Here is an 18,389-nt window from a genome sequence, read left to right on the forward strand (position 1 = left end):
TCTATAAAGAACAGTAGTCATTCCCCAAAAGATAAATGATTAAAGGCTATGAACAGGCAGTTTTTTTATGAAGAAATCAAAACAATTTATAATCATTTAAAAAATGCTCTAACAATTCACTAGTCTTAAGGGATTATAATATAAAAATACTAGATCAACAAGAGAAAAAGATGGAATAAGAGGCAAATTAGCACTTCTTTTAAAGGCAAATGGAATCATGACACTGATGATTTCTTCTTAGTAGGAAAAGGGTATCTTAAGCTGTTAACATACCACTGAGTAAAATGTCCTTTTCCCCAAACACTAAGTGGATACAAGTATTTTGGAAAGATGTTCAATTGTTCTGTCCTCAAACATCTGAATTTACTCATTTACAGGCAAAAAAGGAACACAAGAGGGAAAGTTTCTTATAATTCTTATTTAGTGACAAAGGCAGAAGTATCAACTTATAGAAAAAATAACAATCCCAAAGATGTTTTCAATTAATTACATTTAACTTGCTTTTAATGTAGTCAAATCTTAGAATTGTAGAAGCTTAGACTAGAAGGGGCCATAGAGAACATCTTGTTTAATTCTACTAGACCAACTCCTTGAACACAGGAAGGATATCTTTTTTATATAATCTTTATGTCTCCCCTGGAGTCTAGGGAAGTGCTCTACACATAAACAGGTGCTTAATAAAGACTAGGTGAACATTATTCAATTTTTATAGCTGAGGCCTTAAGTGACTGAATGACTTACCCGAGGTTATACACATTAGTAGCAGAGCTAGGATTAGAAAACCCTAGTTTCCTGACTCCCAGGGCTTGTGCTAATGAATTTAAAGAAAAAAGTCACAATTTAGTACTGTCAGTTCTTTATTAATGTTTTTCATTCTAAAGACTAGCACATTTACAGCATACATGGCTTGAATAATCTAAGAATATATAAAACAGTAACCATAGATTTATTATAATATATTAATACTGCCCAAAAGAAATAAATAAAAATATTTCAATGCACAAAGCTTGGCAAATACAATTGTGTAGGGACAAACTGTTATATTATACAATATTTTTACATTTATAAATGAAACAAAAGGCAACTGTGCTGTGGGTGCTTTCACAGAACACACACATAACATACCTGGCAACAATTTTATCCCTCCAAAAGTTTCATGACATTTAAAAAAAAGTGTATTTGAAAAGAACATTAGACAGGACTCCCATTTTACAAGATGCTATAAAACAACCTTCTTTGTGCAACTCAAAAGTACTTCATGGGAAGTTTTCTCTAGAAAGTTAAAAATAATTTTTTAAAATGATAAATTCTTGATTTTTATTATTCGGTATGATCACTAACTAAACTTGTAAACGTGCATGTGATGCTGTGATATGTGTGAAAAAAACAAACAGTGAACAAGAATGTTCTTCATACAGAGCAATGAAACCTGATTATTTCCAATGACCAAGCTTTGGAGGCCGAGGTCCCACCATTTCAACTGGTGAATTCCGAGTATGCCTGAAGAATTCAAGAGAACTGTTCCAAAAAGGGAGTTAGGTACAAAATCTGTCATGATTGTAATTTATTTGAGTGATAAAACACTATGAGAGACTCAAATGTTAAACATCTTCAGACACGAAAAAAGTTTTAAAATAATATATACAATATTTTTTCATTGTAAATATATGATTAAAATATACAATAAAAAACAGACAAGAGAATATAATAAGAACAGAGGAAAGGCTGAAACTAAACAATATGGATGTGATCCACTCAAAAAAATATCATGGAGTGCTATAGAGTCAAAAGGTAAATTAGCTTTTACTGTAATTTCATTTGTTTTTGAAAGTAGTTAAACATGAAAATGGGAAGAGAGTAGCTGGCAATGATGATTTCACTACAATTGTATGCCTTGCTGCGGGCATGGCATCACAGAACAGACACAAATTCTCTTCCTTTGCCTTCACTACTGCTGAAAAGAACACTCCTAAGAAGAAGTACAGATCATATTCAAAGGCTCCCATCTTCCACACTGGCAGCTATCTTGATACTATTCATTGCCAGCAGGAGCCAAACAACTCTGCCAGCTTTCAATTCTGGATATGCATGTATGTATATGTGTCACACGCATACATACAAACATATTTGAATAATTCTACTTCCTTTATTCATATAAATAAACATACAGTACATATAAAACACAGTCATATATTTTAAATTCCTCCATTTTTGGAGGGAAAAAAAAAGACAGAAGTAAACCTAATTCCTAAAATTTTAGACATGGGTAATTATCCATCAATGACCTTTTCATGGTTTTTATTCTTTAGCTATATTAAAAGGCTACATTTTAATAACCTTTAATTTACACAGACCAAGTTTGGGTAATGTAAGAATGGACCAAAAGTTTCAATATAATTTTAAGAACAATTTACCCAAAGAACATCTCTAAGACAACCATGATTAACAGAACCGATGAAACACACGCACACAAGCATTCCCCCCAAAAAACACAACTCCATGAAATGCGTATCATATTCATTATTCCTTACAGAAAATAAATGATCAGGTCTTTAGCTTTCGATTTTCAACTTGCCTTGAAATACGGAGGAGAAAAAATAAAGTCTTATGCTTTTTAAGAAGTTCTAAAATGTTTCGCCATGATTATAGAATAAACATTGCAATTCCCAAGGCTCTGAGAGAACAAAAATCCATTTGAAGATTGAAAGGAGACAGACCCAACTGACTCAACAGCTGCTGGTTACCTCATAACAGGCATAAGGGAAAAATAAATTAGAAACTCCCATGAATTAGATAACTGGGCATTTCAAAGACATTGAAATATAGTCTTACTTATGCCTCAAAAAATAAAAAAGGAATAAATTAAAGAGATAAAAGAATAACCTTTGAAGGTTAGCTTTAGAAATATTTATACTTCCTTCATTCAAATATTGATAACATTTGCTTCATGAAATTCTAAGTATGTACTTCAGAATATTGATCGGCAGTCATGTAAAAATGCCTCTTTTTTGGCTGGGGATGCATGGGATTTCAGTTGAGTCCAAGAGAAGTTTTGTGTATACTTTAGAAGGTAGAATCCTAACTTGTTAACAAGATGCTTAAAAGTAAGGAGTACAAGGATGAGAGGAAAAAAGAAAAACTAATATATTTTAATATTGGTCTTTCATCTGCAAGATTAATTACAAAAATGATTTGCCAAGACACACAGCTATTAAAATGGACTAGGGAATTTCAGTTACATGATACGGGAAGCAGCTGTCATCTTCCAATAAGGTACAATTACATAAAAAATACCTGGAAAAATCTTCAATGGCTTTGAAACTTCACAAAGCTCTCATAATGGGATAATTTATTTTCCTGAAGTTATAAGCTGACTTTGCCTGATTCTGTCAATGTGTATGGGGTTGCCTCAGTTCCAATTACTTTATTATTAACTGTGTTTCTAATTTTTAAAAGTACAATATTATGAAAAACTCAACTTTAAATCAACTCAATAGAAAAGGTTGCTATGTGAAACAGCTACCTAAGTGGCCATTTATAAAAAGTCCTTTAGCATCCTGGATGTACCTAGTTGTTGAATACAAGGAACAATTTCATGGTTTTTGTGTAACTCACACAGGACTGAAGGCTATTTAAAGGGGCAGTCACCACTACATAAACTACTGCGCCAAAACATTCTTTCCTACTGATTCCAATGCAATAAGATAACATGCTCAATAGAATCTAGGGTGAAATGTTAAAAAAAAAAAAATTCTGGTCTTCATGAAAAATTCAACTAGAGTGTACCCACATGTATTCTGTAATAGCTAATTAGAGGACACATTATAATTATGTTTCAACTTTTCCATAAGTTCCTTCTGGAGGCCTGTAATGCCTTGGGAAAGCCTTCAGCTGCAGGGAATTAAATGCATACTTGCGACATCCAACATTCTTCATTGTATTTTCTCGCCGACAACCCTCACTAGGGAAAAAAAAAAAAAACAAGCACAAAAAATGACAGCAGTAAAAAAGGAAAAAAAAAAAGACTTAAACTAAGATGAAATGAATTGGTTATTTTCATAGCATTAAAAGAATTGATTAGTTTAAATGGGTGCTTGATTCATCTGCAACTCTAAATATTAAATATTTGAACAATGGAATTACAAAACACACAAAAATGGACACATGCTTGGCTGGGCTGATTTTGCATCTCCAAAAAGCAGCAGTGTATCTAAGAGGAAGAAAGCTCAGGTTCTTTTTTCAAAAGGATGGTTTCATGTATTTCAGGATTCACTGGCTAAAATACTTTAATGCTCTGCTGTAATATAGTCTCCTAAGAAATAGCTTGGAGGTTGTTTTGCTAAGCTAAATTTTAAAATGGCTCATTTTAGAATAAAAGTTTCAAAAGAATGGTATTGTTCCCTCTACTTTAGGAATAACTATCATAGTTGATTATGTATAATGGGAAATGACACTTTTCTCTCAGTGAATCTGACATGCGGCAAAATAATACAATTGGAGGGAAAAAAGCAAATCAACTCTATCAATGTCAGCTATTTTGGCTAGGGAAACAAGATGCTTGGAGTGCAAAGTGATCCAAGTGTTTCCTGCACTATACAGTTGTGTCTACATGGCCATCAGAGGTGGAGATTCTCCAAAAAATAGACTATGGCAGGCTCCTTCAAGAAGGACTTCCAATGGAAGCAAAGCATGGAGCCTGAGCCATATCATCTCCTTCCCAGAGATTTTATCCTTGGACTTCTCCAGAACTGGTTCTTGGATAGATGCCATAGTAATATATAATGGCTTAATAGATGCTGAGGATGAGTCCTATCTCTTAGGCCACCAATTCTTCACTATCAAAAGAAGGAGAATGTGAAGAATTCTTGGGGATTTTCCCTATGTAGACACATATAGAAAGAAGAGTTGTAAAAGCTCTTTAAAATACAAATGTAATTTCCCACCATACTGTACTCTTGCACAGCACAGCTTTGTTTTCAGATTATTCTAAATTAGATATTAAATCAGCTAGTTATCAAATTCATTACAAAACTGCCTTTGATGATATGTAAAATTTGTAGTTACCAAGAAAATAGGAGTCTTCAAAGATTTTAAACAAAGTAAATCTCTTTATAATGTTATTATGCCTTTTCCTCCTTTCTTTTCTTGTCTTTTTTTAAAGAATGATTATGTTAATAGCTCAAAGTATAAACTGGAAAAACTGAGAATATATATAAATATTACTCCTATTATGTTGAGTATTAAATAACCAAATGCAAAACATTTCTGGCAGAACATAATTCAAAAGCCAGGAAATCTTTTTAATATTCTCTACTTATTTATCACTAGTCTTTTTAAATAACTAAGATATGCTTATTTCCTATCAATGCCTTGCACTTCTCAAGTAATTGTTGAATTGAAAGGGGCCAAAGGCCCTCATTACAAAATAACTCCTCATAGTAGAATGTTTGAACAATATGGTCACAGATTCTCCAGAAACAGTTGCTCATTTTTTGCTCTATCTTATTCATAACTAGACAAAAAAAAATACTTTTATTTAACATAATGCTACAGATTATATATTGTGATTAGACTTTTTTAATTTGGGGGAATTTTCTTTTAACAGACAAGATGCCTATTGATGAACATATGCAGAAGTACAATCGAAACCAACTGCCACAAGTAAACTTCAAATCAACTAAGCAGGGAAGAATAATTAGTAAGATCATAGATTTAGAAAAAGAAGGGATCTTTGAAATAATCTAGTCTAAGTCCCACATTTTACAAATAGGAAACTGAAGTTCAGAGTAAGTGGCTTAACCCAAGGTCAAGTAAGTGGTAAAGCTTATATTAAATATTATATCCTCTATCTCTAAGCATTGTTCTTTCTGTTACAACTACTGCCTCTCCTAACTTAGGAATTCCCTTTTGTTTAGTTAACTGATATTTTCTTATGTAAATTAAAATCTAACGTTTAATTTTATTACAATTCAATACATTGACATTGTGGCAATAGATTATAGTAATATTAATATTTTTCTCTAATTATTAAAAGAACAGAAAAGATTAAACAAGATAATTTTAAGTCCCATTGTATTTTGTCCCACCACTTCATAGGATAATAGAGTTGGAAGGGACTCAGAAATCATCTAAATCAACAAACTTTACAAAAAAAAAAAAAGAAGAAGAAGAAGAAGAAGAAGAAAGAAAAGAAAATTAAGGTGATTTGTTCAGAGTCATATAAAGGCAGACAGTAAATCTAACACTTATAACTCCAGATCAAAAGAACTTGCCACTACACTACAAATCTTTCATTACATTTGGCACAGCGTGATCAGTTTTAATCAACATATTTTAAAAGGAACACTGATAGATCTATTTGTAGTTGTGGTTATTGTGTTCGATTTTATTTTCAGCTGTGTCTAATTATTCATGATCCCCTTTTGGGTTTTCTTTGTAAAGATCCTGGAGGGGTTTTGCTATTTCCTTCCCCAGCTCATTTTACAGATGAGGAAACTGAGGCAGAAAAGGTTAAGTGATTTGCCCAGGGTCAGACAGCTGGTAAATATCTTGAGGCTGAATTTGAACTCAGTAAGATGAGTTTTTCTGACTCCAGGGCTGTGTACAATGCCTGTTGTCCTGAAGGATGTCTAAGAAGAGGGTAAATCAAAGGAACTGGGGGTTTCTAAGCCTAGACTTGGAGAGGAGAGGAAGGCAAGCCCAATTATTGTCTTCAGATATTTAAATACTGCCATGTGGAAGGAGTCAACTTGCGCTTACTCGTGGAGGACAGTAAGAGGACCAATAGATAGAAATTACAGAGTAGCAAATTTTGACTCCCCACTAGGAAGAATTTCCTAACAATAAGAGCTTTCCAAAAAGAAGGGGCTATGATAACGAATAGTGAATTTCCTGAAAGTTTTCAAATGAAGGTCATATGACCACTTAACTGGAGGTGTTACAGATAAGATTCATGTTTCATTCTGGGGTTGGACTATTCTGGGGTCCCTTCTTAGTCTGTAAAATGGGAACAAGAACAATTTCTACCTTAAATGACCATTATGGGGAATCAAGTGAGATAATATATGTATTCCTTAAAGTACTATATAAATGTGAACTATTATTGTTGTTGTTTTTAAATTCTATGATTCCATAAAGTATGTTTGAACTTCATATATCTTATCATGTAGTCAACTTATCCCTTAATGCTGGAATCAAATGAATTATTATAGTAATCTTTGGAACCAAAGATAATTTATGAGTCTACTAATTATTGTGCCCTTTTGTCACAGTAGTTGATATTTTGACCTTCAGAAAAAATGCATGGGGAGGGCGCTAATGTAGGGTGTTAAAATTTTTAGGAGGCTATATAATCCCCTGCTCCCTCTCCCCACCAAAAGGCCTATAACGTATGGAGTCCCAAATCAAAGGATCTTCTTTATATCAATAAAACAGAAGAGGTGTTTTTTTTTGGGGGGGAGGGGGAGGTCTCTTTTTGAGTCTTATTCATTTCAAATGGACAAATCAGGACATAAAGATATCAACTCACTTTAAGTAAGTAAACTTTAAATTGTAACTACTAAAGATTAAAAGTGAAAATACAAATTAAAGGAGCTTGTTGCTTTAATTTATCCGGATGTAGCTATTATTTTAGAGAACTCAGAATTCATCCAGAGAGCTCAGAACAATGCATCATGTACCAATGGAAGAACTAAGGTTTTATTGGGGGGAAAGCGGGGATTGTTTAGAGAAAAGAGACAGTGTTACTCCTATTAAGAGTAAATATTTCTATTTGGATTAGGGCAAAGGGTACAAAATGCCCTTATAAGAAGAATGACTAAAAAACCATTTTATATCATTACTGAAGAAAACATATTTCTCTTCTGAACCTTTAATCTCATTCCTGACATTATATATATATATATATACTTTAAAGACAATGTAAAAAAACTGATGTAAAAATATTAGCTTCCTACTTTCTTCCATAATCACTCTCTCCAGTTTCTAAGTGTCTTCTTTTCCACTAATACAATAAGGACATATAATAAGACATTTATATAGTGACTCAAAGTTTGCAAAGTACCTAACACACATTATCTCATTTGGATTTACATTAGGAAGAACTTTCTAACATCAAGGGATATCAAAGCTACTTTATTGAATAATTCAAAGAAAGGGAATACAACTTTTTGTTTCATTGCTGTACACCTGTATAGAAAGTAGCATAACATATAATTCTCATGAGATCCTTCCCAGATCTACAATCATAACGTTAAATTTTAAATGGGATCCTCAGAAATGTGTTTTATATCCTGAGTTTCAAATGAAAAACTTCATGCTCTTGTGACCCAGGCCCCATTAAAACTCATCCATCACACACACACACAGACATGGGTGACCAGTTCCATGAGAGGATGCCCAGAAAATTAGGGAGACAAAGAAGTGTACAGGATCTAGGAAGATCACATGACAAATTACCTCCACTTCCATTCTCCCTAGCTTTACCTGGTGTACCAGTAGGCTAGAGGACAGATTAATGGGGAATGGAGTGGGGTTTGAGGATAGAGGGAATTGTGCAATTGAACTATCATCAGTATTCATGAATCAAACATTAAGGCCTACTGATGATGCAGGTCCAAAGCAGTATATAATACTGTCAAAAGGGTTATCTTTGACAACAGAACATTTTTAAAAATCCTATACATTCATACATATGGTATTCTTTATTGCACATAGTAAGTGCTCAATATATATTAATTGAGGGAGTAAAAGTGCAGTTAGCCAGAAGATAGCAACCAATTATAGCATCTGGGACTTCTCTTCTGGAGTTTGTTTCTAACAAAATCTATCCAGAATGGTTGATCTAACAGCTTAGATTCTGCCTGAAAGCTGGAAAACAGGTTCAGTTACATTCCTTCGAATTTAAAATTCAAAGAAAGAGGCTTGATTTGTTCATTCCTTACATTCTACTCTATTTATTTACTTAAAAAAAGAACAACCCAACTGATCATCTTCTTGTTAAAAAAAAATTCAAATACACAGCATCCTCCAATATAACTGATCTCATGAGTTGACCATATTTAGATCTCAAATCTCACTTATTCTTGAAGATTACAAAGCACTGCATGTGTGATAGCATTTTAGAGCAGTCAAATAATTTCTAATTAGAAGATTATAGACATAATAGCTTCAGTAGTATTGGGGGGATAGGAAACAGAAAGGATCAGAAGGGATTAAAAAGGAAAGAGGAAATCCTAGGATGTATAGCAGGGGTATTTCTTCCAGAATTTCTGTCCTTGGGTTTGCTGACTTGCCCCTCAGTACTATCTGTTCATAGAAACCATAAAAATTTGAGACTTTGACACAATATCCAATCAGAGAAGCCCTTGAGAAAATGTTGAGAGTCTTAAATTTAAAAAAAAAAATTTTTTTTCTCAATTATTTCCAAATTTTCAAAACCATGAAGAGCCAATTTGATGAAATGTCATTTCTTAGCTGCTTAATAAGTTGATTGATTACCCAAGGAAGCCATATGCAGAGTCTGAGAGTAATACCCTTGCATAATCTTAATAAGGAAATTCAGGAAAAAAGGTAATTTAGGACCAACTGGTCTTGGGAGGGGAAACCACTGAGATGTGGGTTCTAAAAACCCATTATAACAAAACACGGAACATTTTCTCAGTTGAGTATTTAAGTTTTCCCTTCTTGCTCTTAGTGGTTTTTTCTATATCTTTCATTACAAAGTTATATTAAATCTTCCGCAACAAGTGAATAGTAAAGTATGAGCAATTTAACTTTAAGGATATTTTATATGTTAAAATTAAGAATAATTTAAAAAACAGAATCAAACCAGAGTATACTTCTGTGGCTAGCATTTGTCACAGATTCAGAACCAATCCATCAACTGGGACAAACTTTCCTGGATTTCTGAATCTAATATTTGGTTTCTAAGAGAAAACAAGACATCTGAGTTTAGTCAAGGATATAATAGTTAATAAAAAGATGCTATTTTATGGATAAAGAATTATCCTGAAAACTTTCTCCTTACTCTATGCTCAAATTTCTATAATCCCTTTGATGAATTTTTAAGAACAATTAAAACGAATAAATAGTAAAGTCACATGTAGTAACACTAGATTTTTACATGTTTGGTGTGGGACAATATACTATCATAATCACAGCTCCATGATAAGCTAAGTCAGAAAAATTAGACAAGAACAAGAAAAAAAGTTATGGCTCTGCAAACTGTTTGCTACTATAACTTGGGGACTATGCTTTGAAATGAAAGCAGAGAATATACGTCCTATTAGATAGGCCATGTCCAAACAAACATGTTACAAACCCCATCTATTTTTCTTTTTCTTATCAATCCTCTTCAAAAGGAAAGGAAAGGCCAACATACACAAGAGTATACAAAAGATACAAATTCTTTTCAAACAAGAGTTCCTTTCTCTGGAATACATGAAACAGGGAACACAAAGCGTATAGATGACAAATACGTTTAAATCTGAAGGTAAGAGAAATATTTGGTAAGCGTAACTGATCTTCAGGCCGGCTACATTACGAGGCAACAGGGCACTGTAAGAATGTTACAAGCACTGAAAGCAGAATAATCAATTTTAAGTTTTCAATACAGATCCTCTGGATAAAATAATCTGATGGGTATTTACAGTTCAGTACAATAGAAATGTCAAACTGTAAGGCATGAAATATTTCTTGGCAGACAACGCTTTGACACATTCCTTCTGTCCAGCTAAGTAATAAGGTGGAGATACATATTCTAGAACTTTTTTTTTCCTTTATAGTTTAGTTACTATTTTTTAACTGGTCTTCATTTGCAACGGAATTTGGCCACCAGGTATGCAATGCTCAAAAAAAGCCACACAATCAGTAAATTGGGGCTCAGAGCTAATAAAGGAATGGAGTAGAGGAGGCTGGGATCTAGTCTGAAATCTCGGATGGGCACCAAGCCACTCAGGTTCTTCTGGGTGACTACCTCCCGTGTTCCAATGCTGTGAAAAGGAAAGAGTTTGGGAGAAGGAAAAAAAGAAAAATGGGAAAGAGAAAACAAAAAGGAGGAAAAAGACAGAGGAAGGGGAGGGATAAAAACCATGCAATGAATGTATAAAATATAGAAGAACCAAAAAATGAGATGGAAAAATGTTAAAGAAACCACAAAAGAAAGGGAGGATGGCATATGGGAAGGAAGTATAAAAAAAAGGCCAAAACAAAACCAGCACAATTACAAGAAAAATAGGAAAGAGAAAGAGAATAAAGAGAAAAATAAGAAAAAGTACTGTAGTCTACTGAAAATAAACACATGTAGGTTGAATAAGAATGGTTTTCCATGTTCACTGTCTCTTAATTGGCCAAGCAAAATTCCATGCTGTCCTGCCATGCTTACACATGCTGCAAAAAATGGAGCTCTGAACAGCAACCTGAACATGAATAACCATTGTAGCATTTGACCCTCTCACATATGCTTCAGCATGGGGAGGTGCATTTGATTAACTAAAGCTGCTTCAGCTAACTCTGGAAAGGATGATGTTTTTAACTCCAAGGTTAATTTATCTCACAGGCTATAAGCATCAAACCAAATGCACAATTTTTTACCATTCAGGGTAAGGATAATGGGTGTGTGTGGTGGTAGTTAAGCACATGGGCCATGAATCTACTTTACATTTGCCAAGTTTCTCTACACATCCTCCAGAAAGAAACACATACAGATTGTACTAGATCACCTCTGGCATCTCTTCCAATATTCAGATTCTGTGAAAATTATCCAAACATTGGAAGTATGAGTTGAATGAAGGGTTCTTAAGCAGGGGTCTGTGAATTTGTTATTTTTAAAATATTTTGCTAAATTTTTGACATAACTGTTTTCCTTTGTAATCCTATGTATTTTATTTTATATCTTAACAAATCTCATTCCACAAAGGGATCAACAGGACAAACACAAAAGGTTAACAGTTTCTGGGTTATACTGAATTATATCTGAGATTCCAACAGACTCAGAAATTCTGTGAATTTCTTTAAGTTGAATCATTGTTTCTTTTGAACACTAATAGATACAATTTGAAGCTAGGCACATCTGCAGCCTTATTTACAAATCCTTTCTGTAGTTTCTAGCACAATTAGCTCAAATAGAAAAATAATTCTTAAAGCCCAATGCACACTGGGGAACTTGATGATCCAAATCTGAGTATTGCTGATACAAGATGCTCCTAATTTTGGGGCAAAGTCATTTTTAGGCAGGGCACTTCAACCCATATCTGAGGCATCTTGAGCAAAATGAGTCTTCTTGAACCCTTGCCTGAAAAGCTTATTTTATGGCATCTGAGTTAGTAACCTGCTGATCTCCCTTACACAATATAAGTCAACATATGAGCTTTCAGGAGGCTCCATCACCTACTGTGGGGCCGTAATAGAGAAGGGGAAGGGTGTCCCCTTGTTGTTAGTGGTGCTCAAGATGGGAAAAAAAAAGACAAATAGATTATCTAAGGGAGGTTTTATATCCCATACGTAGTTGATCAGAACAGATGTCAATGAAGTTCCATCACTATATAACCTTTATATTCCTGGTTCCATAGAGCCCTGCTCCAATATATCTCTGAAATTTACTAAGTGATGGCCATGGCTCCAGAGTATCCCACAGACAGTTATAGTTTAGTTCCATCCTCAGTGAGGATAGTCCCTAGTTCTGGTCCCCAGAGGGCATGACTATAGTAGACCAATTGTTCTGGTTAACTTTTTCCTGGATAATTCTTTCTTAAATAGGTACAACCTAGTGTTTGGGAAGAAAAAGGCAGCTTTCTCTCCATTATCCTGGTATAGCCTAAAGCAATCTAGCTCTGGAAAAGAATGACAATTCTGCTAGATGCTCTACTCTGAAACCTTCATTCTTCCGATGACTTCTCCCATATTACTCCTGGAGATGTTTGTGAAAACTCTATTACTTCCAGCTTCTACCCAGTTCTGCTTCTTAATTTTCAAAGGTCTCTGCTGCAATGGTGTCTATTGTCTGAATACAGACTTATTTTTCATTTTCTTTTTTTTTCCCTTTTATTCAAGTCTTCTAGTACAAAATGACTAACTGGAAATGTTTTTCATAATTGCACACCTATATCTGATTATTTACCGTTTCAGGGATATAGAAGGTAGAAGGCAAAAGGACAGAATTTGGATTTCAAAATAAAGATGTTAAAAACTTTAAAAAAAGATCAAATTTGGAGGGGAGGAGGGGACACTAATCCAACTATAAGGATCCTTGCAAATGGCATATTGGCTTAGTTTTACAAAGTAATGTTATCTATATTTTACTCTATTTTTATTTATTTTGTTCAATGTTTTCCAAGTACATTTTAATATGCTTCCAAGAACACTTGGGCTGTGGACTGCATAATTTAACACCTTTACTCTAGGATATAATATGGAAAAAAAGATCTCAGATTCAGATTTGAAAGGGACTTTGGAGATCTAAGAACCTATTTGAACAAATATTTATATCCTCTAAAATATTCTTGATGATGGACCATCTGTCAACACTTACAAGCATCAATGATAGGAAATCTATAGGAAATTATAGGAAACTTCTTAAAATAGCCCATTTCTATTCTGAATCACTTTTAATTGTTAGGGGTCTATGTAAAAAGCCTTAATTCATTAAGGAAGACTTAATTGTTAGGGGTCTATGCAAAAAACCTTAATTCATTAAGGAAGACTTTTTTTTTTGCTTCTCTCAACCTGAAACATCTGCAAGATGCAAGAGATAAATCCAAACTATGTATATGTGTGTATATACACATATGTAATATTACATAATATATAATAACATGTATATACACATATAAAATATATGACCTCTAAATTAGATCAAACTGATGATATAAATGAAAATGAGTCTTCCAGGTGCTATAGGCTGTGGATGAAAAAATTTTATTTCTTCTCTAGTCTCTATTGAAGCTAGGAAACTATGGACAGACCCATTATCATGGCATCTCTCCATCTCAGCTCATGCATGATTTAGCTGATAGATTTGGGTGATTTTTAAGGAGTTCACTCATTCCACTAAATAGTTGTGCAAAGTGAAACATTCACAGAATTTCAGAGCAGGAAGGAACTTCAGAAGTTGTCTAGTTAAAATCCTAAAATAGGAATCTTTTTTATAGAGATTTTTTTCATAACAAGAATTCTAACCACATGAATTTGAATCCTGGAGTTGAAATCACATATAATTTTAAGTCACTTCATCCCATCGTGCTGAAGTGTTAAGTATTAGCAAAAGTTGCCATAACCATAATAGAATGGACATGAAGATGTGAATAGAGGCTTCCTTTTTAAAAAGAAAATCCTTTAATTTAACATATCATTGAGGACAAAGTGAAACTTTACTTTTTAAAGTAAATTTTGGAAACCTTTAAGTCTTAAGAAATTTATAGTGAGACAAAAGATCCAATGTATGTGTGTCTATATAGGTATGTTTGTGTGTGTGCGTGTAGGTATATAGGTGTGGGCAGGTGAAAAAAAAAAGTACATTCTGATTTGCCTGAAGGGCTCAGAGTAGTATTTTGGAACTATCTTTATATTTTCTCTCAAAAGAAGCATTTTTTTATAAAAGCACTGAGAATAACTGTTTGTTGGCAGCTTATCTAAATTGATATTTTAACAGAATTCCTTCAGGATCCCAACAGATTTGACTTACTAATTGTTCTATCGATAATGTAAATAATTCAAAGCCTGGTCTATTGCCCAAAGTCAAAGATTAACCAGATAGAGAGTTAAAATAGAATCATACAAATTTTACCAAAACTTTTTTTGGGTAGTTCCCTCACAATCTAAAATAAATAACAAATTACTAGTATAGATAAATGGAGTACAATGATCTAATTTTTCTTTAAAATATGCAGAGTGTGTCATCTCATTCAAATAGTCCTTTCATACCAGAGACTTCACTCCTACCCTTAGGAATCTGTTTATTGAATTTATAGGATTCTAAATAGCTGAAGGCAACTAAATATCCTTGCTACCATATCATCTATCCTCCATGGCACTCCAGCTGATCAAATCTCAGCTCTTTATATAAACAGATTAATAACAGCAGTATGTGCACTCCAAGCACTTGGTCATCATCCTAGTTAGTTAAATGGGGACGAAACTCCAAGTGCTCCAGGAACTAATAAAAAAAACCAGACTTTCATATAATTTATATTTGGGCTAGACACTTAACCCATAGTCTGGATTCTACAGTATCTAAAAACCGTAGGTCAGCTTTTACCAAAAATGCCCAGTGCTGGGAAAAGGTATGAGAGCTTTGTGTGGATTAAAATGCCTTTTATTGTGAATCTGTTTCTACCTTGATCTTATGGCTGAATCTGGAACATTTGGAAAATGGGCTGACCTCCAGATAGGGCAATGAAAGAACGTTAAGAAGACAGAGGTAACTCTTTAAGGGCTCATTCCCAAGATAAGATGCTCTGTGAGTTTTGGTCTAAATAAGGGGTCAGAAAGAAGTAAGTTTGCTTGCTTAAAGGTATCTGCCACTGAAATAATGTAATGCTTATGTGCATAGGCCATTTTTTGTTAGCCATATCACTGAAATTTCAGGTAGCTTGAATTAGGTGGAGTAGAATTATGGGAGAAAAAAACAAACAAACTTGTGCTTGTTGTATGTCATTTATACTTTCTGTAACCCTTTCCTTCCAGGTCCCTTACCTCTGAATAAGGCTTCAGTTCCTATAGGAAATACTCAGAGGAAGGAAAGAAAAAAGTAAAAGAGGAGGGGGAGGGAGGGACAAGAAAGAGCTGGGGGAGAAGGGAGAGAGAGACACAGAGAGACAGACAGCAAAGGAGGGGCAGGTAACAGGGGAGGAAAAAAAAGGTAAAGGAACAAAAGAAGACTAACATAAATTCCATTCCAATTCATCCTAAGAGTAAAATAATGAAGAAAAGGGACTAATATTAAGCAGCAGCAGCTCATACATTATTTTTTATGCATCTGAATATTGTGAAAGGGTCAAATAGCAGAAACATACAGAAAGGATAAGAGAATTGGACACTTTAGAGAATTTGGTGAGAAGACAAACAATACAGTACATTCAATAGGAGTGAATGTTGAAAACAGGACTCAACAGCATTGTTGAACTACATTGAATAAAGACTAAAAACTGCATTTCTTATCCTTTCTTTTGGTATGTGAAATAAGGAGCTTTCCAGCAGTGCTTGAAACAAGGCATTGAACAACAGTAAACAGATCTGATTAAAATACAATATTTCATTTGGCACACACATCTGCTGCTTCAGAATACAGAACATTGTTAAGTTGATGTGACAAGAGCACACTGACAGGTTGTGATGGAGTTGGATTGCTGTTAGGAAACATTCATTCTGACACTTTGCTCGTAAAAGCAAATTGTGTCCAACTGCTAAGGAGGGGAAGCATAGCAGACCAATGCAACCTGCAGATGTGGAGCCTTCATAAGACCATAAAGCCCTGCCCAGGAGAGACAAGGTGCCCTCAGAATCCCAAAGCCACCCCTCCCATCAGAGCCTGCAAGGCAGCTGAGAAAATCCCACATGTCACACTACTTTCAAAAATTTGAAGTACAACATTATTAGGACTTTATTATTTGGGGACCAGATAACAGGATATCTTTGTCCAGACTTGGTAATATCAAATATACGATTTCATAGAATCAAATTATCTAGAGTTGAAAATACTTTGGAATAGTCCGACTTGCTCATTTTACAGATGAGGAAACTGAGGCCATGAGAAGTTAAGTGATTAATTCAATGGCATGCAAATAAGTAAGTAAATGGCAGAGGCAAATCCAGGGTCCTTTCCACCATTCTAAAGCACTGATGTCAATCTCAAACACACACACACACACACACACACACACACACACACAGCCTGCACAAACACACTGTATATAAGGATTCCTATGGGCCTCTCATTAATTTAGAAGCCACATATTAACACTCTTATATTCTACTGTATTTCTATTTTATTAAATATTTCTCAATATTATTTTAATCTGTTTTGGCTAACACTCAGGCCAGGGAAGTAAGAGTAGGGACAGGAACGGTGCTTAATATAGTTCCTGGCACATAGTAGGTATTTAATAAATATTTACTGATTAATACCTCTGCTCTAGAGATAAGTATATTGTATTTGAGAAAAATATTGTGTGATGACTAGTTGAAATTAACAGAACTGAGATTTTCTGAGGCTATTCAGAAAACCTATACCAAAAAGTCTTTATTTTTAAAAGCAAAAAACCCAAATACAATTCCTTTTCTAAAAAGCAACAATAGGCTTATAAAAAGACAACCACTTATCTGCAGTTTACACGGATCCTGAATTAGGAGTAAAGGATCAGAGAGCAACTCTGAGACTAACCTCCTCATGCAATCCAGAGCCTGTGTGAAGACCTGGGGAGCCATTCCATGTTCATGCTGCAGGATTAGACACTGTTCCAGGGTCACTGACATAGCTGTTCTGTCCTTGGCACTCTTGCAGCTGGTAAATCGGACACCATTGAGTCTTCGGCACACCTAGCAACAAAAAGATGCGTCTTTAAAAAATAAAAATGAAAATGGATAATTTTGATTACATTAAATTAAAAAGGTTTTGTACAAACAAAACCAATGCAGTCAATATTAGAAAGGAAGCAGAAAGCTGGGGAAAAAAATTACATCCATTGTTTATGATAAAAATATCATTCCTAAAATGTACAATGAATTCAAATTTATAAGAATACAAGCACACAATACACAATTGATAAATGGTGAAAAGATATGGACAATTTTCAGACAATGAAATTGATCATTTCTAGTCATGAAAACATGCTCTAAATCACCATTGATGAGAGAAATGCAAATTAAGACAAGTCTGAAGCATCATTTGATACCTCTCAGATTGGCTGATGATAGGAAAAGATAATGATGAATGCTGGAGGGGATGTGGGAAAACTGGGACACTGATATATTGTTGGTGGAATTGTGAATTGATCCAACCATTTTGCAGAGCAATTTGGAATTATGCCCAAAGAGCTATCAAACTATGATCCTTTGATCCAGCAATGTCTCTACTGTGTCTTGTATCCCAAAGAGATCATAAAAAAGGAAAAAAGATCCATAAGTGCAAAAATGTTTGTAACAGTCCTTTTTGTAGTGGCAAGCAACTGGAAATTGAGTGAATGCCCATCAGTTGGGGAATAGTTGAATAAACTATGACATATATATATATATATATGTATGTAATGGAATATTATTGTTCTATAAGAGATGAAAAGAAAAGCAGGCTTCAGAAAAGCTTAGAAAGGTTAGCATGAACTGATGCTAAGTAAAGTGAATAAAACCAAGAGAATATTATACACAGAAACAATAAGATTATTTGATGATCAACTATG

The 18,389-nt window shown here is 34.1% G+C and overlaps 1 protein-coding gene across 1 annotated transcript in view; it reads right to left on the bottom strand.

The window, feature by feature from the left end:
- Positions 1-839: 839 nt before the first annotated feature.
- Positions 840-18,389, bottom strand: part of INPP4A (inositol polyphosphate-4-phosphatase type I A) — a 185,252-nt gene continuing 167,702 nt past the window's right edge. Inside the window, exons 26-27 of the mRNA XM_031961260.1 lie at positions 17,378-17,532; positions 840-3,961 (exon numbers count right to left, since the gene is read on the bottom strand). Of these exons, the coding sequence (XP_031817120.1) occupies positions 3,829-3,961; positions 17,378-17,532 (288 nt within the window). The 3' untranslated portion in view covers positions 840-3,828. The remainder of the gene's footprint in view (positions 3,962-17,377; positions 17,533-18,389) is intronic.

The sequence above is a fragment of the Sarcophilus harrisii genome, chromosome 3, assembly GCF_902635505.1.
Source record: "Sarcophilus harrisii chromosome 3, mSarHar1.11, whole genome shotgun sequence".
Lineage (NCBI taxonomy): Eukaryota > Metazoa > Chordata > Mammalia > Dasyuromorphia > Dasyuridae > Sarcophilus > Sarcophilus harrisii.